General features: G+C 40.4%; 1 protein-coding gene across 14 annotated transcripts in view; it reads right to left on the reverse strand.

Moving 5' to 3' along the window:
• Positions 1–685: 685 nt before the first annotated feature.
• The window catches only part of ESRRG (estrogen related receptor gamma), a 1,015,505-nt gene continuing 992,653 nt past the window's right edge, over positions 686–23,537 (reverse strand). For all 14 annotated transcript variants that reach the window (XM_033936618.1, XM_033936614.1, XM_033936615.1 and 11 more), the window contains 2 exons: positions 12,946–13,215; positions 686–4,608 (listed from right to left, as the gene is read on the reverse strand). In XM_033936618.1, coding sequence (XP_033792509.1) covers positions 4,364–4,608; positions 12,946–13,215 — 515 coding nt within the window. In that variant the 3' untranslated portion in view covers positions 686–4,363. The remainder of the gene's footprint in view (positions 4,609–12,945; positions 13,216–23,537) is intronic.

Raw genomic sequence — 23,537 nt, forward strand, 5'->3', positions numbered from 1 at the left:
AAAATGCTGGGCACCCTGAGTACTGTCAAAATGGAATACATATTTCATGTGAAAGTAACAGATAAATTGACAAATATCAAAGTTTTCTTCACAGCAAGCATGGTGGAAATGGTGGGCGAAGAAACAGTAACCCAACTGTAACTTGTTCTGGGTTGTTTCAATATACTGTAATTATATTTTTAGATCAGTTGCTATAGTGGGGCCTGTTTATTGCAGCATTTGGTTTGCTTAATGTGGCTATTAATTGCATGGTGCCATGCTGTTAGCACACGCTGACTTCTGTGTTAAACGCCTAATTTAGAAACCACGAATAGGGTACATGGACTGAGAAACGGGCAGGCATTGCTACCATGCATCTCTAGAGCAGTGGTTCCCAACCCTGTCCTGGAGGAACACCAGGCCAATCGGGTTTTCAGGCTAGCCCTAATGAATATGCATGAAGCAAATTTGCATGCCTATCACTTCCATCATATGCAAATCTCTCTCATGCATATTCATTAGGGCTAGCCTGAAAACCCGATTGGCCTGGTGTTCCTCCAGGACAGGTTGGGAACCACTGCTCTAGAGGTACAGCCAAATGTATTCTGGGGTTATCTTCCATGCTGTTAACACAAGGTGGCAAAATCTGCTCTACATTAACAGCACAGTATGCTCCCAAAACTATACAGAGGGGAATGTCTCCTCCAGTTACATAGAGGCTTTGCATTTACCTATTAGCTGCAAAAGTTAAGATAAATTGTTAGGTGCAAAACATTTGCACACTTTAGTAAATGGGGGGGGGGGTAGTTACAGAAGCCTCCATGTTAATATACTATGAGCTCCTTTTACTAAGGTGCGCTAAAGAAATTAGCACATGCACAAAATTACCACGTGCTAAACCCGTGCTTCGCTTCTAGAACTAACGCCAGTTCAATGCTGGCGTTAAGGTCTAGCATGCGTGGCAAATTCAGAGCGCGCCATTCAGCGCGTTAAAGCCCTAACGCACCTTTGTAAAAGGAGTCCTATATGTTATCTATTCGTATTCTGATTTTTTTTAATGTTAGGTTACCAAAAAGGTATTCCATATTTTATAGTATATACAATATTATACCTACTGGAATTTAATGTGATTATTTGTATTTTTCTTCAAGCCCATATGAATAAGTGAATAGTAAATTAAATTTAGAAATAAATAAAGGAAAGGTAATGTTACCGGGTAGAGAGGATTCCTAGTGGTGAAGAAGTGAAAACAAAGCTGTGGATGAACCTGGGACATTGGCATAGCACCTGGATGTCAACTGGTGGATGAGCTTTGTGGCTCTTATGTTTTCATCAGTATTTGGGTACCCCAGGATCAACTAATTGAATTAAGTAGGTACATTTTCTTGTTAAGTCAGAGAACAGGCACACAGAAGTTATGGTGGTCTCCCTTCCAGAAAGCAGCTGTCACAAGCCCAGAGACATCTTATCAAGCTTTTCCACATAAGACGGCCGCAAAATGCGTAGACAGGTAAACAGAGAGGTTTAAATAATTAACATACAGTCACCAACACCCATTTTCTCTTCTTTAAGAAAAATAGCAGTTTAAAATTTTTATACCATATTTGTCTTTCAAAATGTAAAATAGTGGAATAAATACCTTATTCGGCTCTGATTGAAACACAAGTGTAACCCATGGCGAGTCACACAATTATATTGCTTTAAATAAGAGAAAATTAATATTTTAAAAATGAAGCAAAAATAGAAATTAAATTATTATTACTAAAAAAATATACAGCTTTCAGATTCCTAAAGCCTCACTGTATGCAAGCAGTCTCTATTGGAACTTGAAAGAGCTCTCAATAAATGACGTCTATGGTGAATTTTAAGCCTCAACAGATGTTTCCAATGCAGTTCAGTTTTGAGCTATTGTATTTCTGTAACTGTACAAAAAATACTAAAAGGGGAAAAAAGAGCATTTGAACTGTTCATCTCCATCTGTTTTTGAGCTGGTTTATTGGGAATCTGAGAGTTAATTCCAGCATGTATGCATGTGCTTATGTATGCATGTGCACACAAACACCCACATATATATCTATATATATAGTAATTGAACAGTAGTAACTTAAACCCTGTACATATCTTCTGAAAATATTTGTACATACACACTTATACATAAATAAATAAATCTTATTTAATCAGCACCTTTTACCCAGGAGTTGTAAATTTAGTCAAAAGGGAAGTGCCAATTCCTGATCTATCACCGATACAAATTTCAAGTTATTGACCACCTGAATGAATTGCTAAAGATGATTTACCTAGTCATACTACAGTCACTTCTCTACTGAGAAACCACAATCTACTATATAGTCCCATATATATGATAGATACACAGTTTTTATAGCACAAGGTTGATGTGCCACCCACCCGCTGCATTTTGTTGAAAGCACACAAAATAGCAATAGTTTTGGAAACCTGCCCCCAGCATAAACAAAAGGAAAAAAAAGATCTTTCTTGTAACAAGACGGAGCAAGTTAATAACAACATCTGAGATGATCTGAATAGAAGCTATATTTACAGCATTTAAAAATTAGACTTATCTATAATCTTGATATATTCAAAGATTATTTTTTTTTCTTCTTCTTCTCCTAAGCTATACATTGGTATGCTATAATAAACTGTTACAGAAATTATCCCCTTGTCTTTCGAAAATATTCTAACTCGCGGTGTGTGGCTGTGTGACATGAGCACGTTTGTCTGGCATTTCCATTGTTTGTTGTAGGAAGAATAATTATTACCAGGAAGGAATAGATTAGACTAGTGTAATCTCCTGAGGAATTGCACAACCAATATTGCCTCTAATTCTACCCTGTGTCTAAAAGCACACACCACACAAATCCCAACATCACAAGAACAAGAAGACGTCAGTCTTTGAATGCAACATAAGAAGTCGGAGAAAGCACGATAAACATGAAACACTGAAAAGCCCAACTATATGTCCTTTGTTGATTAGGATTACAATTTTCATTACATGTGTGTACATAGACTAAGGGTGTTCACATAATACAGGGATCAGCTATGAACACTGGTATACTGGTAGCATTTGATGGAGGTTAGTGTTTGTTGATTGTTTAATCGACTGTAGCTTTCGGGGGCATCTCATTGGTATATAGATTAGATTACACCTCTTAACAGTCTTGGACAGCACGCATGCTGGCACAATACTGGTTGAAAAGCACACAGATCAGTTATTTGTACAAAAGTGCAGTAAAAATAATTCGGATATAAATTAAACTCCTCTTAGGAGAGGTATAGTTTTGATTTTGATCAGAACTCTAAGATGATTCTTTTTAGGCCATCGTAATTTCTTGGTCAATGACCAAAACAGTTGAAAATCAACTGGCAACTGTTCTCCTCTCATAGCATCTTTGACAGTTTAGAGTCAGGATGGATTATTTCTATCATATGCTACCCGTGTACATCATTGGTGTAATCTAATTGTGTGTGAACATTTAAGTATATAGAAGTTTATGGTAAGAAACCGCATGTTCTGGACCAGACTGGCACACAACATAAATTGCATCCGTGATAATATGCACCTTCCCTTAAACTATTGCTTGGTTAAGATAAGTTCCCACTTTAATAAATGGTTGATATAAAAAAATCTTGATTAGTAAGTAGAAACAAAAATCAAAAACTTATTTTTATTTTTTTTTTTCCTTTAAAAACCTCTCTCAAAGATCCATTTGTCCTTTGTTCTTGTTCATCAGCATCTGAGCCAGCACTAAAAAATGCAGGTTTGTCTTTAGTATTGCATGAATGAATAAAGCTTAATCTAGTCCCTGAAAAAAGTTACAAGAGTTGCTAATCTAAGAAAGAGCTGGAAGACTTGAAAAAACAATTCGGGAATCAAATGGCTGTAACGTGAGCTTGATGAAAAATGCAATGAGGGGCATCTGAGGCAGCTTTGCTTAGTCAGAAACTGCCCCTATGAAATCTAATACTGCATTCAGTCAATTCATCGTTTTTGTACTGTATGGCTAGTTGTGATGTTTCCCTCTTCCGTCCCTTTGTCACTGAGGACATAATAAGTTCACTGGCATCCATACTATGGATTTCTATCCTTTGGCAGGGCTGGCTTCCATCTCTCTTCAATTAGAGACCTCTTTTATAAAGTTCAGTAGTTGACAAAAAATCAAGAAGAAAGAATGAGAGAAAAAAAAAAAAATCATCAAAAAGACACAGAAGGAAGAGTTGAAAGCTGCTTCATAGTCTTGCTGCCAATCAGTGCAGTCAGTTTCTTTAAAATTATTTAAATTAAATGCTAAGTTTCTTTGCCGTTATCCTTTTGTGATTTTTTTCCCTCTGCTATGTGCATGATTGGGAGGGCCTTGAAATGCTTTAGTCAGACTTTGGCCTCAAGCATTTCTAAAAAAAGTTTGTGCATAGGGACTTTGCCTTCCAGTTTGATGTTGTAGAAATGTTGCACAGCCTTGGTGGAGGTTTGTCTCAGCAGAGGGAGAGTCATCAGGATTTTACCAGCCCGACGAGGGTCTTCAATGTGCTGCCCGGCCTCATAGTCTTGGAGAGCCTCATGCAAGACATCTTGAAGTTTCTGCACGGCTTCCAGATCTTCTATGTGCATCGAGTCTGGAGAAGAAAGAAATATGCATTTTTCAGCTATATGCATTAGATTAGGGGGAGCGAGAGGGAGGTTAGACTATAACCAATAGCAGAGAACTGTACTTAAAAAAAATTTCTACTAGATTGTTGCAAGGGGACAGAAATTTCACCCATCCTCACCCACCCCCCAATGCAATCTAACTCATCCCTACCCATCCCTGGTATGATCCATTCCATTCCATTCCCATTCACCATTACAATATCCTCCATCCCCATCTATACTCATAGGCATCAACGCTATTAACTTGCTAGCAACCCTTTGTTTCCTCCCAATCCCAACAGTCTCCTGTGATTTTTTGAATGGTATTCATTATTTAACCAATGTGTGTTCCAAGCCTCAGTATGATGTTCCAACTGCCTCCCTGGGTATTCCAAGTCTCATTCTGGCACTCCAACTACCTCTCTCCATATGTTCCAATCCTCATTTTGGTGCTCCAGCTGCCTCTGTATGCATTCCAAGCCTCATTCCTGAGTCACCAGAGATTTTGACTACATTCCTGCGAGAATTCTACAGCAACTTCTTTCATCCCCATAATCCCCTTCCCCATGCAGTTCTCCATTTTCTACAGCTTTTGAGGTTCTGGTTTCAGATTGTATATATTGGGACAAAGATTGCAAATACTTTTTAACCTATAAACTTTGTACCACTTTTCAAAGAAAAAGTAGATGCATACTTTCACTCTGATATGTGTCATAAATATATAGGATTTCTGTAGACTTTTCATGAAAAATAACCCAGTCAAGACCCTTTTACTAAAGAGAATTAAGCAGTTAACAACGGATTAGCATATGATATTACCAAACCTGGGTAGTAATCTTACCATCAGTGGTGTAGTAAGACGGGGGTCGCAGAGAGGGGGGGGCCCACGCTGTCTTTCGGCTCCCCCATGCCATGCTCGTGCCCTCCCTTCCCTGCCCTCCCATCTCTTTAAAATCTTCGCCAGCATGACCAACTACTCTAGCCTACTGCTCGCGCAGGCCTGGTTCCCTTTGAAATCACTTCTGGGTCAGAGGGAAAGCCAATGCCAGCATGAATAGCAGGCCGGAGAATCTGTTCACGCTGGTGAAGATTTAAAGAGGTACGGGGTGGGAAGGGAGGTGGTGTGGAAGGAGTGGGGGAGAACATGAGGGGGGTTGACATGGAAGGAACAGGGGGGGCATCACCACCCCAGGCACTTCCTACCCTCGCTACACCACTGCTTACCAAAGTAGCATCATGATATATGCTTATTTGTGCATTAACTGCATGCTGTGCTAGGGGATAGGAGTATAGGCATGAACTGCACACTGCAGTTAGACCATGCATGTGCTGTCACTTGCGCAGTTAGCATGGGTGCATTTAAGGCTTGATTCTGTATGGGACACCGAGGCTGGTTGGGGGGGTGTTGTGAGGGGGGTCCTTCAAGCAGGAGGAAGTGGGCATCCCTCCTGCTGATCTCGGGGGAGGGGGGCGTCCGGGGGGAGTGGGCATCCCTCCTGCCAACTAGGGATATCCTCTGCCCGCTGAAGCCAGCATGGCAGGGGGATTTCTCCCAATTAGCTGAGCTGGTAGGACTCCCCAAAGCAGCAATTTTGGGGAGTCCTGCCAGCTCAGCTGAACAGGGATTCCTGTGCTGTAATCAGCTGATGGCAAGCAGTGTTTAGTTTCAGGATTGGGAAATGTAGGCCAGCATTTTGCAGGCCTACATTTCAGGCATCTGTCTCATGCCCATGGAGATGTGTAGGGATGCTTAAGTACACCCAAGGCCACTTCTGGGCAAAACCACACCCACGCCTTGCCTTGGACATGCTTAAGCATCCCTACACATCTCCGTAGATGTGCTACAGATGCCTGAAACGTAGGCATCCATCCTCAAGGATTTTTTATTTTTATTTTTTTTAATCTTTATTAATTTTCAAACTTTGTCAGTGCCATACAATTAATTTAGACATAAACACTACAAAGAAGGCACTTTAAATGCACAATTAATACATAAAACAATCATTTCCCTCCCCAAAAAACTAATAGATGAAGACATATTATGGAATTAAAATATTATAATTAAGTAATTTTAGTAATCAGAATACCTTTCCCTTCCCCCATCCACCCACCCTTGATGTTCAAGGAAGTCTAATACAAGGAGAGATACATGACGGTTAGTGCGATTCAACAAATGCAATCAATGGGCACCACACTCTATTAAAAGTATTACTAAACCCCAAACACTCCGCATTCATTCTTTCATACTTATAAGTGATACAAACATTTGCCCACCAAAATGTGTATTTAAGTCTGTCGTAATTCTTTTTAAAAAATGTGTCCTGATTGGCTGCCAGATGGCAGTAGGATGCCTACCACCAGCTGCAATTGGGACACACATTTATAGAATCAGACCCTTATTGCTTCCTCAAGATGAGTATTAAAATAGGCATTACAGTAATATTTACATATCTATTGTACACATAAATAATTAGAATAGCAATGTACTGTACACATCCAAGTGCTATTCTATAAATATGTGCATTCTTATAAAGGGTCATTCTATAAAGGGCGCGGAAAAATTGTCACTGGAAAAAAATCAGCACGGAACGCTATTCTATGAGTGCTGTTTATACTTATGCCAGCTGAAGCCTCGTATAAATGCCAGTGTCCAACTCCTGGCATTTTGGTGTGGAACTAGGGCTTTTGTATAACCCCATGTTCAACTTTTTAAAATGCCCCTGCCCTTCCCCTGGTCATACCTCCTTTCGAGATGCATCCTAGGGTACTTAGGCATGCAGGGTTATAGAACAGTGCACAGGCAGATTCATGCACACATCGCAATCGTTGCCATTTAACTCCAATAATTGATTGTTACCATCAATTAATTACTTGTTAGCTAATTAAGATGCATGTGTATCTTGCATCCACACTCAGTTTTCATTGTTGAAATCCCTGCTGCATATATAGAATCCAAGGGATAGTGTGTCTTTTACAGATAAGCAAATATATCCTGTAGGTGGAGTCTAGGCAGCCCATGAGCAGGACTCACAATGCACATAACTTATAGAATAATAATAATAATAATAACAACTTTATTCTTCTATACCGCCACAATCTTGCGACTTCTAGGCGGTTTACAATCAAGAGTGCTGGAAATTCAGCGAAATACAATAAGTAGATATTCAGAGGAAATACAGAGATCAGAGACCTCAGGAGGCAATAGTATAGAAATACAATTTGCTGAGCAAAAATGTAACATGTACATTTTAGTAGGCAATGTCCGACAGAACCTGTTGGGGATAAATAGCAACGTAAAGTTACGATAAGATGAAGATAACAGATTATATTCATAACAGTGCTGTAAGTTCAGGTGGAATAGGGAGGGGAGAGGGAGAGGGAGAGCGGGTCAATTGTTTAGGTATTTCTGGAACAGGTATGTTTTTAGGCGTTTCCTATGTAGTGGGCAAAAGCAGTTGGTCTAGGTCTTTGCCCCATAGGACTGCTTGGTGAGAGAGAAGGTGTTCGTGGTGTTTTTTCATTTTGTAGCCTCTAACTGGAGGGGAAATGAGTTTTGGGTGTGTGTTTCTCTTGAGTTTGTTATTAGAAAATGCGAAAAGGTCCATTATGTACTTGGGGGTCAGGCCGTATAGTACTTTGAAGCAGAGGCAGGCAAATTTAAACCTTACTCGGGCTTCCGTTGGTAGCCAGTGCAGCTGCCGATAGTAGGGTGTCACGTGGTCGAATTTCTTCAGCCCGAAGATCATCAGAGACGTGGAAGAGCAAATCAGGGCAGTAGAGGCCGCGAAGCAGCGTGTTTACAATGCTGCAGCCGCTGCTGGAGCCAGGAGGTTTGTCAACCGTGGGAAGGGAAGGGGGTGGCGGTGGCGGCAAGGGACTATGGGAGCCGGCCAGACCGCGAGAAGGAAAGGTCGGATGGGAGGGTCAGACCGCGGTGGGAGGCTCAAGGGGGGTTCGGGTGTGCCGGGGAGGGTGTGGAGGGGGGCGAAGACGACGACGAAGACGAACTGAAAAGAACCCTAAGCGCACTTGCACACTCCTGCGGCCACAGATCAGCGAAAACGAAAGCACGCAAGTAGGAGTGCGCATGCGCGGCTAGGGTTTTATTATATAGGATTATTATTATAACACTCGAGCCAACTTTATGGCTTGCATAAGTGCTCACAATTAACTACATACACATGCACCTGGTTACTCTAGTATTCTGTAAAGAAAAGTAGGTACCCACATTCCTTTCAAGTGTACCTTATAAGGTGTTATAGAATTACTCCTTAACCCCCAAATTCTGTATATGGTGCATTACATTGTAAATCTGTTGCAAATCGGTGTGTAAAGCCAATTTGTGTGCACAACCTAATTGTTTAACAAGCCTAATCGGTGCTGATAATTGATAATTAACATCTTGTAACTGAGACTAATCGGCACTAAAGTTAGACGCATAACTTGGAAAGCGTGAGTCTATAAAAGGTACCTTACAGTTCTAGTTTTCCACTTTTCAAGCAATATCTGTGAAATCTGTCAATTTGGTAGAGGTGGAAATACTTTCTACCCGATATTCAAAGAAATTTAAAAGGCCTGGAAAGGCTCCTGACCATTTAAATTGCTTGTCTATGGCTAACCAGAAATATATGATGGCACTTAACTTGTTAGTGCCACTGGATATTCACGATAGTACCTTAGCCTAAACCAGCCAAATTGTGAGCTTTCTGGGGCAGATTTGGAACTTATGCGGTTAAGTGCCAGTATTCAGCCCTTAACTGCATAAGAAAACCACTTAAATTGGGATGCATAATAGGAGTCCTATCTTCAAGCGGTTCATTTTATATGGTTAAGGGCTGAATATTGCACTTAACTGCATAGGTTTTAACGGCTAGTATATATCTATATATTCAATGCCAGTGCTTGGACATGGCCCAGCACTATATTTCTGGGAATCTAGCCAGCAGCGGACATCAAAAGGCTGACCGCCACTGGCTGAATATTGGCTGGCTTAAGTATAAGCTAGACACAAGCAGACAGTTTTTAGGAAAAATCATAAGACTGGATATGTATCTGACATTACATCACTCTGAAACAGGTTTCCTGATTTAAAACTGCTGAGGTTCATTATGCCGATGACTAGGACAGTACAACTTTATTGTTAAAAACAATTTCCCTCCTATCAATCTGAACATCCAGCATCAATACTGTAGATGAACTGTTAATTACAAAATCAATTAAAAAATTATTTCTGAAAACAGTCACGCACCCTTGGCTCTCAGGGGGGCAATTTGGGCAGAAGGTCTCGTTTCACTAGGACCACGTCAAATCGCGGGTCGTCATCCACAAGTAAGCAAAAGCAATCTGGTTTTTCATTTTTCAGCGTGGCTGAGCCCAGCCTGAGATTGATCATCACATATGGCCCCAGAAAACAAACTGTCAATACCTTGAATGCTGCAGAATTTGAACAAATAGCCCTCCGCCCATTCAAGCCACTCATTGCATCCCATTTAACAGATTTTATTGACAGTTTCCTTCTTGTAATTAAAGGGAAAACTACTGGCCAGCAACCAAGATAAAGTTCAAAGATAGGGTCAAAACAAAAGCAGATGGAGGGGCATGGTGTGACTGTCAATGGTACACAGCATCAGAGCAAGTTATTGACACACAGATATCTAATGATCGGCACGTCATTAAAGCGGGATCTATCCTGAACACTATGCAAATGGTGAAAGGGACTTATGACCCCCAATAGCACATTCGTGAGGCACAAAAGGAAAAACGACAAAGTACAAATTAAGTTTTTCTTTACCTTAGACACCTTTCTGTGCTTCAGCACTTTTTGACTTGGATGGGACACAAGAACAATTCTCCTGCTGTTCATTGCCCAATTCTGCACAGCTAGCAACTTGCTATAGGGAAGATTTACCAGCAAGATGACAGGCCTGCATGTTAAAGGCTACTGCGACACAGAAATTCAGTTGTTAACACAGGGGTATTTTTACTAAGCTGCAGTAAAAGTGGCCTTAGCATGCCCTTATGTGGGTTTTTCCTGTATACTAAGGCTATTTTTACATCAGCTGTATAAATGGCCTTTTTGCATATTTTTTTAATTAGTGGCCATGCTCTAATATTGGCATTAGCATGCGGCCATTAAAAAATGTATAGAGTGAGCACTTATCACCACCCGTTTTGTAGGCAGTAAGGGCTCATTCGTGTGCTAGCCCACTCTAAGTCCCTCTGACATGCCCCTTCTAAAAATAATTTGTTTTTTGTTAGTGCAGGCACATTCGGCAGTTACCGCAGCTCGCCTGAGTTGCATCCCATGGTACACCATTTTAAACTGCATTAGGCATGTATTCCCACCAAATGCAGTTTAGTAAAAGGGTCCCATAATATATAATAATAATAATAATAATTTTATTTCTTATATACCGCTGTACCGTGAGGTTCTAAGCGGTTTACAGTAGAAACAGAAGAAATGCAATAAGTAAGATTAATTAAGATGAAGAGAACGTACCTAGTGGCCACAAAAGGTGTAATTAAGTTTTTCACTTTAACACCCAAATTCTATTTATTGCTCTCAAAATTGTATGTGCAAATATGGCCCAGTTTGCATGTGCAATTTAATTAATGAGCCAATTAGCCTGACAATTAGGCGCTAATAATAAATTTTAGTGCTAATCGGCATTAAAATTTGCATGCACATTTTTAGGTGCTGTGCTCATGCATAAATTTTATATGTGGGTGCCAATAAAGGGGCATGGGCGGATTAGGGGAGTTGCTGGAATTTACATGCAATTTGATAGAATATGAGCGATCCATGCCTAATTTAGGTGTGAGAATTTACACTAGGCTTTACTTGGTGTAAATCATCACACTCAAAGTTGGGCGTGGTTCCTGGTGTAACTCTGAGCACAGTTTATGGAATAGCAATTAGCACTAATCTTTGTTGGCACCCAAATTTGGGCACCATTTATAGAATCGGGTCCTAAATCACTACTGGCACCAGCAACATGTTGTAATGTCAGAATAAAGGAGGAAGAGGGGAGATGGACTTGTGGTGTTGGTGGACTGGAGAGGGAGAGAAGGAGACAAGATGGATGGGAGAGATGAACTTGTTGGATGGGGGGGAAGATGGATGGTGGAGGGAGGAGATGGACTTGGGAGAGATCATCGAGAGGGGAGATGGACTTGGGAGAGTTGATGGACTGGAGAGGGAGAGATGGGGAGAAGATGGATGGGAGAGATGAATTTGGGGGAGGGGGAAGATGGATGGTGAGGGGGGGCATGGACTTGGGGAAGATCATGGAGAGGGGAGATGGGGGAGGGATAGAAGAAATAATGGATCTAAAAACAGGAAAGGAAGAGAGATGGTGGACAATGGGATTTAGGGAGGGAAGGAACAGAAAGGGAGAGAACTTGGGCACAAGGGGTGGTATAGAGGGGGGATAGAGATACTAGATAGGAAGGTAGTTAGAAAGAGAAAGGGAGAGCTGGTGGGGAAGGAGGGAGAGATAGTTGAGAGGTAGTTGAGAAAAGGAGAGATGGTGGATCTGGGGATGGTGGGGGTCCATTGCTGCAGCTACAGGAATAGAGACGAAAAAAAGGAAAGATGCCATACCTCCGGGAGAGGGAAGGGAAATGGAAGGGGAGGACAGATGGAAGATGGATGGATGGTTAGCACGGAGAAAGAAGAAAATGACAAATGGGCAAGAGACTCTGTCAAGCAAGTTATCAGAAGACTTTTGTCACAGAGCCTGGGACCAAAATGATTTGAATAATGACCAGACAACAAAAGGTAGAAAAAGAATTTTATTTTGTGTTTATGATTACGTGTCAGATTTGAAATGTGTATCCTGCCATAGCTGGTATTAGACTGTGAACGTGAGTTAGGAATTAACAGAGAGAGGAAAAGTATTTTTTGTTTGTTTATTTTGTTTACACCACAGCGCCAGTGTGGGTGGGAGAAGGCAAAGGGGGTGGAGTGGGTGAAGAAGCTATAAAATAAACCCACCAGGATGTTTGAAAAAAAACACCCAATTTGGGCAGGAAAATCAAATCAAATTGAAAAACTGATTCAATAGGCTGAATTGAATCGAAATTTTTTTCCTGAATCGGGCAACACTACTATGGACTTACCTGTTATTAGTCATTACTCTCCCTTCTGTTTACTCTACCCATTAACTTTGTTTTAACACTTTGAACCACACTTTAGCCTTAATGGACCTTGTACGTTATGTTAAACGTTGGAAATAAATAAATATATAAATACAATAAAAACATGCTTCATGCAACTTTTGTCGAGGGAATTACCAAAAAGAATGATATACAAATATGCCAACCTGAATTAGCAAGCGCTATAGCTTTGAGTGTGACGAACTCTTCCTTCTCCAGCTTCATGCTCTTGTATTTCTTTACCAGCTGCAGGATGGCATTGTTGAGGTCAAGAAGGCCTGCCAATTTGGACTGGTCTTCATCCATAATATAATCTTCGGCATAGATAAGCTCATCTTCAAAAGAAAGTGATCGATATACAACACCCAGTATCAAAATCTCCATCCAGGCACTCTGCAATAGGCTCATCTGATCTGCCAGAGATAAAGTTGAGAATCCTACAAAGGAAGAAGAATTTTAAGTAAAACTATTCATTACAATATGACATTAAAAATGATGGATGAAATCTCCACCATGATTGACTGACAAAGGCTTTTTGTGATGTCATAAAAAGGCATTGGTATATTAACTACCAGGTATCATATCATGATACATATTCATGAAATCAGATATGTTCCCATATTGGCCTAAACCTGAGACAATACAGGTTCTGATACATATATTTAGGGCTTTTTTTACGAAGGTGTGCTAGTGGTTTTAGCGCGCGCTTAGCGCGCACTACAATGCCGCACGCACTCGATGCTAACGCCTCCATAGAGCTGGTGTTAGTATTTTCCGTGTAGCGCAAGGTTAGCATGCGCAGCATTGTAGCGTGCGCTAAAAAAACTAGCGCACTTTTGTAAAAGGAGCCCTTAGTGTTACTATAAGGCTCCATAAAAAGGAGGACAGATTGTGACATCCAGGTTTTACTTCTATTGCTTTCAAAGGAAGTAAAACCCAGATGTCTTACTCTGTCCTCCTTACTTCCATTGCTTTTAATGGAAGGTAAAACCCGGATGTCTCAATCCATCCTCCTTTTTCTGGAGCCATATGGTAGCCCTACATATATTATCACTTTCTATCTCAACTTTCAACAGTTTCTAAGGGTCATTAAGTCTGAATGTTTTCAGAAGATGGAATACTTAATATCGTTCCTCTTCCTTCAACGTCAGTCATCATGAATTTGACATTAATTAGTTGTCCCTAAGCATGGTCAAGGTGATAGCTAGGCCTATTCATTTTGTGTAGGAGCATAGGTAGCATTAAAAAAGTTTAATTATACCCCCTAATTACAAAATCCACATTACCATAGAAGAAGCTTCAGCTATTTTTTTCTCCTTACTGTTTCTTGAGATCAAACAATATCATAGGCTAAATATGAAGGGGATTTTGTGCCGTCTTTCTCATATAGGAACATATCCAGCTTTGGATGGCTAACAAATCTGTCAGTTTTCTTTCGTAAAAATATTTTTTACAATGTGGACTATATGCAAAACTAACATATCTCTGGAATTGCTAATATAAGATGAACTATCCCGTAGGTTATAAATCTTCGTTCTGTATCTCTAATTTAGGATTAATTCCACTATAGCTTGTATTGCCTTAATTGTCCGTATCTCGTTTGTTTAATTATTATGTATGTTACCTTGTAACCCATTTTGAACTCTCTGGGGAGAATGGAATATAAATCAAAATAAATAATACTATTATTTGTTGTTTGTATGGAATTATCAATGGTTTGATATCAATTATTATACATGCAATGGTAGCGAGGCGGGAATCTGGGTTTCTACGTTATGCAGCCCTATATAAGTTTGGAGATTTTTAACACACTTTTTTTGAAAAATAAGGTAAAATAAAATGCTCCAAAACAAAGGTGGGATGTTATGGTGGTGTAGTACATAAGTAATTAAGGATCCCTTACTAAGCTGCAGTAAATAATTGACTAACATGTCCCACAGGGGTCCTTTTTTTTTTTTTTTTTTGCTGCATTAGGTACACATTGATACCTAATGCAGTTTCATAAAAATGCCCATAAAAAATATGAAAAGATTTTGATCTATTGTCATGAACAGCCAATTTTGCATTTTACCACTGAAAGACCCTTCTATGAGAAACAATAAGGCTATTGGCTATTTTGTGAAGTTGGAATGCTTGTTCTTAATTTAAGACACCCTATTAAACATCATCTCAGCAGAGCTCAAAGTGATTAGCACAGTGGTCCTCAAATCCAGTCCTTGAGGTTCACAAGTCAGCCTGGTTTTCAGGATTTCACAATGAATATGTGTGAGACTGATCTGCATGTAACGAAAGCAGTGAATTCTTGTTTTTAGTTTGAATGTAATCCGCCTTGAACCGCATGGTAATGGCGGAATAGAAATCACTAATGTAATGTAACGTAATATATATATATATTTATATTCATTGTGGAAATATGTATATATTCATTGTGGAAATCCAGAAAACCAGGCTGATTTGTGAACCTCAAGGAATGGATTTAAGGACCTCTGGAATAGCACATGATTCAGATGCTCTCACAGAAAGAGAAATAGGGACACGCAACCCTTTCTAGGTAAGACCCTAATTTACTAAAGCAATGATGTCTGCTGTGGCTCTGACTCTTGAAATATCAAGGGCTGATTGAAAAGTCAGCACACTTTAGTTTGGTTTGGGGAGGTGAAGCAAAAGTGCAGAAAAGCTCCTTAAATTAACTTGCATTTCTTTTTTTTCCCCTTTCTTCTGAAAGCTTTCACTAAGAGGATCTCTCAAAGGCAGTTTCTAAGTTGCTAGCTCTTATTCACAGTAACAATTCAAAGTGCTGTTTCCTCATGGATAGCTCTTGAAGGCCAGTCTCAGATACAGCATATTAAGCATATGCTACAATTTGTTGGTTGATCCCTATTTCCAGGTATTCAAGTGGACTAACATAGCAAACACAATTCTTTCCAAATGCTCTTCAACCAGAGCAGAAGCTTTTGACCAATCCCTGTAAAAACACAGGAGTTTTTGTGAGGTAGCCCCACCACCATCAAGCTCTTAATAAAATCATCAAAGGGGATTAGTTGAGCTTTTCTAAAGAGGGTCTTAAGAGATGTCTAAACGTTTCATTTACTGATCTTTCAAGCGGTTCCCATGCTCTTTACAAGGATTCTTGCCGCACGAGGGATCTTTAAATGTTACCTTTTTTTTTTTTACAAAACAAGAGTCTTAATTGACAAAAAAACCTGAAAACAGGCATAAAAGCCTGCTCCCTCCGCTGCAAGAGTTCTCCTTTAAAAAGCAATAATCTAACAGTATGGAAACCCCTCCCCCAACTTTCTAGGAGTCTGGCATGATATAAACCAGGGGTGTCCAACCTTTTGGCTTCTCTGGGCCGCATTGGCTGAAAAAAATTTTCTGGGGTCGCGCAAACGCTGCAGCAAGACACAGGAGGGAGCTGGCAAGACAGTAAACACCAGGGGACAGCAGAGGAAAACACTGCATCGCTCTCGACCGGGGCCGCACAAAATACTTCACTGGGCCGCAGGTTGGATACCCCTGATATAAACTGAAGGTTAAAGTGTGTGCTTTAAGTGAGAAGGTTCTACCAATTTTGTAAAACATATATCTATTTGAATTTAAACAAAGAGAGATAAAAGAAACAAGATAATCTTACCCATCTAAAATGAACAGAAATCTAAAACCACCAGAACACAGACAGATACCAAAGAATAGGGCAAAGGAGAATAGAAGATTTTCAAATAAAGGAAGCAAGGTTAACCTCCAAATAATGTGAGGATAGGCTCAACCAAGTGCATTTTCAATTAGATGCCACCTCTGCAGTTTAGACATTGTCTCAGCGACTGGTTTCCCTTCAGCAGCAGATGGAGAAGAGAAAGTTGCCCTCCAGCACCTTCCCATGACAACCCCTATTCTCCTTCCGACACCGCTGTTAGTAAATAATTAGATTTACACTTTCTCCAATCTCCACACATCTTTCTGCCGAATAATTAAAAGCAGGATGATTAGTTTATTGAGTGGAAGGAGGAACTTTTTTTTTTTTATTTTTATTGAGGTCCAGCCATGATTTTATCAGGGCCAGCACTTTTAGGGTTGTCATGAAGGCACAGCCATCCAATTTTTCTTATCTGCCTGATTAATACAAACGGTGTTTCAGGACGCATTAATTAACAGATACAAATCTACGTTCTCATGGAAGGATCAATACAAAGAAGAAAAGAGGCATCAATGTGAATTTAGTGCTGATGATGGAGAAGGAGCTGTATTGACATATACGTGCATGGAAACTTTAAAGTTACACTACAGCCTCTTTTGTCCCCGTGATCTACAAATTAACAATTTTTTTTCTGCCTTGACAATACTTCACACACCTCTGTGATCTTTTTAATTAAGCAAAGGGCAATAAAATCAGTTGGGTTTAAAAAAAAAAAAAAGTTTAACTTGAATTTTATCTCTTTTTTTTTTCTAGAAAGTTTCTAGCAAGTTTTTTTTAAGTTTGCCCCCTCTACTTTTTCAGAAACAACTGTAAATCAAGTCCATGAGGCAGGCAAAGAAAGAGCTCAAAATCATTGCAGCACGGAACCAGCACCACATTATTTATAAGAATATTAAAAGATAAGTGCAGTCCCCATGGGCTTGATTTACAGTTGTTTAAGAGTTTATAGGTTTATAATTTTTACATTGATGCAGTTTTTCACAGCATTTCATTGATACGTAGGGTGGACATTGAATACTGGGGGGGTTTGAGCCTGTGAAGTGCTTTCTCTATTCAGCATAGCCTGCAAGATAAGTTCTGGCGGCATGCGGGGATCTGAGGCTTTTTCGCCAAATAGAAGCAGTTTGCTGGGAATGGTCAGTCAGTACTAAGGACTACAGTGTAATCAGAGACATTCGTTTAGTAATGTAATACTGTATATGGAGATGTATATTGGTGATTGAACAACAGTGGCTCAAGACCAGACTATGGACTTTTCCACCAATAACTTATCCAAAACCCTTTTTTAAACCCAGCTTCATTAACCAATGTTACCACATCCTCCGGGAATGATTCTTTGAGTGAAAAAAATATTTCCTCCTGTTGGTTATAAAAGTACAAAACAATGAACAGACTGCAGATAATGTACAAGATGCAGGTGTTGTTTATTAATGAATGCAGTAACATATACAATCTTATAGCCAACCAAGGGACCCAACACGGTCCGTGTTTCGGATAACACGCCTTCTTCAGGGATCCATGGTGGTTAAGGTATAAAGTAAACTGCATAAAAGATAACAAACACACGCCAATCACGGTCAAATGGGGTCAAGCAAGTGTTGCGCAATGGCAAAAAAAGTACTTCATTGAGTGTCCCCTAGTCTTTGTAATTTTTGATGAGTAAAAAAAAATTGATCCACTCATATCCATTCTATACCACTTAGAATTTTGTAGATCTCAATTATATCTCCCCCTCAAGAGCCCTAACCTCTCTCTCCTATGCCCTTTATCTTCTTGAATACTGTTCTTTGAACCTTTTCTAATTCTGCTTTCTTTTTTGAGATATAGCGACCAGAACAGAATGCAATACTCAAGGTGAGGATAAACCATGGAACGATACAGAGGTATTATAATATTCTTGGTCTTATTTACTATCCCTTTCCTAATCCTATCATCCTAAGAACATAAGAATAGCCTTACTGGGTCAGACCAACGGTCCATCTAGCCCAGTTTCCTGTCTTCATAGAGGCCAATCCAAGTCACAAGTACCTGGCAGAACCCCAAATAGTAGCAACATTCCATGCTACTGATCCAGGGCATCTATGCAATAACACAACTAACACATTCCACAAGGGACTCAAATCAATAACCGTTCTTCCCAAGATAGCATATGTTCTACTACCTTGATATGCCCTCATGCATAAATATTTGAATTGCTATTCTTAAGGATCCTCAGCGGCACCACTTGGGGCTCAATACCATCTCATTGGCCCAAGCTTTACGTGTCAAATCTTCATCGGGTCCTATCGTGACTTAATTCAATCACTTTTTTACCTTTTTATACTTTTGTTTAAGTTTTTTTATATATTTATGTAAATATTTAAAAAGCTATACTTAGCTTTTGTCATGTGGTCTCTGGCCCAGGGATTGTCATACCGACATGTTTCGCTATGAACTAGCTTTATCAAGGATAATCCCCATACATTCAATCGCCAGCAGCACGACCACTCTACGTATAGCTAAGTATAGCTTTTTAAATATTTACATAAATATATAAAAAAACTTAAACAAAAGTATAAAAAGGTAAAAAAGTGATTGAATTAAGTCACGATAGGACCCGATGAAGATTTGACACGTAAAGCTTGGGCCAATGAGATGGTATTGAGCCCCAAGTGGTGCCGCTGAGGATCCTTAAGAATAGCAATTCAAATATTTATGCATGAGGGCATATCAAGGTATCTTGGGAAGAACGGATCCAGGGCAAGCATTGGCTTCTCCCATGTCTTTCTCAGTAGCAGACTAGGGACTTTTCCTCCAGGAAATTGTCCAAACCTTTCTTTAAAAAAACAGCTACCTTAACCACTCTTACCACCTCCTCTGGCAATGCGTTCCAGAGTTTAACTCTTCTCTGAGTGAAAAAATATGGTCTCCTATCGATTTTAGAAGTATTTCACTGTAACTTTATCGAGTGTCCCCTAGTCTTTGTAAATCTTGATGCAATAAAAAAAATCGATCCACTTGTACCCATTCCACACCACTCAGGATTTTGTAGACTTCAATCATATCCCCCCTCAGCCATCTCTTTTCCAATCTGAAGAGCCCTAACCTCTTTAATAATAATAATTTAATTTTTATATACCACCAAAGCCAAAGTAGTTCGAGGCGGTTTACAATAAGAACAGCTGGACAGTCAGCGAAGAAATAACAATGAAGTTCTTGAATACAATGAATTCTTGGAATAACAATGATGTCATCGAATACATGCATATGACATAGTCTTTCCTCATACGAGAGGAGTTCTATCCCCTTTATCATCTTGCTTGTAATTCTTTGAACCACTAGGGATGCCGTTTGAAGGACAGTGCTCAGAGTGGTTAGAAGCAACTGGGCATCACTCCTGCCTGAAGAGCTCCCAGACAACTCTCCCCAGACACCACTCCCAGACTCCAGATCACCCCTGGATAACATTCCCCTCCCCCGAATCCCTAGATCAGCAATGTCTATTTAAGGTATCCACTATGGGCTGGATTCTGTAATTGGTGCCTAAAAGGATAGGTGGATAGCGTTAGGCACATGTTTCATGTCAATCACACTTAGGCACTACTTACAGAATTGTGCTTAGCGGTGCCTAACTTAAAACTTAGGTGCCTGTAATATAGGCCACGGTTTTAAAGGCCTACTTATAGGTGCCTAAGTCCTTTAGAGAATCACGCCTACTTTGGTGTTATGCACTTCTAGGTGCCATGCGATCTTTTGTGGAATTGTGCCTAAGAGTATAGGTGCCTATCTCCAATAAATTTTTTTTTTCAATTATGAGTTTGTTAAAGTTCATAATTGAAGTCAATTTACTAATTAAGTTGGGCGCCTAACTTTATGCGCCTCTTATAGAATTTCCCCCTATGATGTGGAACAGGCCTTACATCAGGGAGGGGGGGGATGTGTCAGGAGAGGGATCCAGAACTGCAGGCCAGGAGCATCAGGCCGTGGCTCTATGCAGCCCAATGGTCCTGGGCCATGGGAATAATGCTGCTTGCAAGGTGGCCATATCAAGGTGTGGTAAGGGGTGATCTTTTACCGCACCCTGATGAATCTCCTCCTTAATGCATTTCAGGAACAAACTAGCTGATAGACTCTAAACCTTAACCTGCAGTTACTCAGTAAGTGTGTTTTCCTCAAAGCACATGACATTTTGGTAGAATGCCCTTAATGGAGCAAAGAAACTGGTTGGAAAACTTACATCCCTGAGTAGCTTCAGCCATCAGTTTACTAAAAGTTCTTGGAATAGACAAGTTCTCAAGCACTGGATTTTATTATTTTTGTGATTTGATAAGCAAACTGATGCACTTGGCAGTCAACTAGCCAAAAAAAAGGCTAAGCATCTGAAGGTGGGAAGGGCAAAACATATCTGATGGCTTCCTCTGAAAAATATACGGTACTTTCATTTCTGAAAGCATAAATGTTTATTTGCTAAGCTGAGAGCTGACAGAAATAGGCTGCAGTGGCTGAATGATAATTTAACCCCTGCTAGACACATTTCTCTTGCTAGTAACTTGCCATGTTTGCCTTTCCAATCTGCCTTATGGGACTGTGTGTGATGGTTAAACAGCAGTAGCAGACAATAAACATGGAGAATATAGAGCTAGCCTATATTCTGCACATGAGAAGAGACTGGTATAGATTTTGAGACTGGTATAGATTTTGAGAGTTTAGCTACATACACCAACACAAAAAAACCATATGCATCCACCACAGAGGTAACCTTTAGCCTCACCAAAACAGGGAATTGGCTACTCAATGATGCCCTAACAATTTGTTGAGATTGGAGGGATATTATATGATAACAAAAACCCAATGGGCTGATATTCATCTGGGTTTGACGACTACTACTGGTGTTAAACCTAGAAAAGCGATACTGGGTTTCCAGAGATGACTAGCACATAATAATGCATATTAACAAATGCAATATTCAGCACTTTTATGCGGTCCTATTTATATGGTTAATGTAACATATAAGTACTGAATATTGGCACTTTACTAGCCAAGTGCTGACTCCACCCTATAAAGCGCCCCCCCCAAAAAAAATGCCCATTTTTCAGTTCAGTGCTAACCAGTTATTTTCAGTGGCACTAACCAGATCAATGGCGCTGAAAATGACCAGTTAGTTGTGAACAAGCGGTTTAACTGTCTGGTCAAATCAATTTGAATATTGGCCCTAATGTTTTCAGAAGAAAGCAAGCTAAGGATGATGACGGTGATTGCTCAGCTGTAAAACAGGAAATTCATTTTGCTGGTTGCAGTTCCCTGATTTGTAGCAGAGAAGAAAAATCTCTGCAAATAGGAGGAAATGCATAACCTGTTTCTCAACGGATTCTGCATAGGCTATGATTGTATTATTTGTACTAATAAGATTTAGAAATTCTCCAAAGGTGCTCTTAAGAACCTGAAATCTTGTGCACTCCCCCCTCCCCCCAAATATCTACAGATAATTTCACTGGATCACAACTTTCCAAGGGTGCCTCTTCTCTCCAGGCCAGTCTACACTGTTGGGTTTTTATTAGAATTATTTCATGCAGAGGCCTGCTCCAAACATTCCTGAAAACTCTTTCCTTTACTTCATTAACATGGACCACTGACGCCAAGTCACTAGGGGCTTGTGCAAGGCAGCTGCAGATGGTCAAATGCCAAAGCAAAACCTGGAACATATGCATTACAAATACAGCAAGTACAATTATTACTGCATTGTATTACATCTCATCCACTGGTGCAAAGTCTGCATCTTTCTCTCCCAAACACAGAGGTTAGAAGACTAGGCAGCTGGGCTGTTTGAAAGGATAGCAGAAAATGGGTAATACAGAAAATCCTAGTCTTTTTTATTTATCGTATTCACCTATAACAGAAATAATTTTATCTGTGTGGGAACCTAGCAGCAAAATACGAACTGGTTTTTTAAGCATTTTACCCATGTAAGCAGGATAGGACTACATAAGTACTAAATCCCACATTTGGATGACACAGAGATCAAATTACATCTGGACTGATTCACCACTGGCCACTGATTTTGGAGGTTCACCTTTATTCTAAAGATTTTTCCTTAACATACACTGCTTATGAATGGCTCCTGGTGACCCCAAAGCCTGTGAGCCACTCTGTCTGGATCCTAAAAAGGTCATTAAAAACCTGAGATAACAAATGGTCTCTCTCCACATGCGGTGTTGAGAATTTCATTTTCCTGCTCTTCGCCTTCCTGATGAGAACAAATGGAGAAAGAAAGAGATTTGCAGGGAAAACAATTAAACCAACACTGGGCAGTGCTCACTGAAATGCCATATGTTGAAATGAATAGCTGGGTGCTTGGTGTTTTATTCTAAGGCCCTTTATTTCCTGAGATATAGAACAAATGAGCTCAGAGCCCCCATTTCTGACTAGGTGGGACAAAAACCCGCCCCATCCATAAAAGCTGCTGTTGCTCTTCTCGGTTTTCTTCTCAGGTAACTCCTCGTCTTCTCTGACTTTGAAAGATAGAAAGTTCAGCCTCCTAACCCCCCAGGAACTGATGCAGTGCTGCCGATTTCATTTGGCTGAGCTGAGATTTCCAAAGGAATTAAGACTTCTGGCAAATAAGGTGCTCATACATTTGGGGCAAGGGCCATAGCCAGATACCCAATTTTTGGATGGCCTGGACCCAAGCTGGGTGGGCAGATCGCTCCCTCTCCCACCTGGGCAATCCAGCTTCTGCTCCAGCGCTCTAGCGTCTCAGGCTGCCTCTATCCTGCCCGTGCGATCTGCCCCAGCACTTCAGTGTCTCAAGCCCGGGCTGTATACCTTTTAGAGAGCTGATCTGTGCTGTCAGTGAGCAATGTGACTGATGCACACTGCTTGCGCCAGCCCCACAGACTTCCTTCTGGTGCAACTTCCTGTCCTGCATAGGCAGAGTATGTCAAAGGGAAGACTGTGGGGCAGATGTGAGCAGTATGCATCGCTCACGCTGCTCGCAAAGATCAGCTCTCTAAATGGTACACTGCAGGAGAGATTTTGGGAGCTTTTAGCTGGTGGGGCTTGGGGATGTAGATGTGCTACTTCTGGGTG

Source organism: Geotrypetes seraphini, chromosome 3 (assembly GCF_902459505.1).
Source record: "Geotrypetes seraphini chromosome 3, aGeoSer1.1, whole genome shotgun sequence".
Taxonomy (NCBI): Eukaryota; Metazoa; Chordata; class Amphibia; order Gymnophiona; family Dermophiidae; genus Geotrypetes; species Geotrypetes seraphini.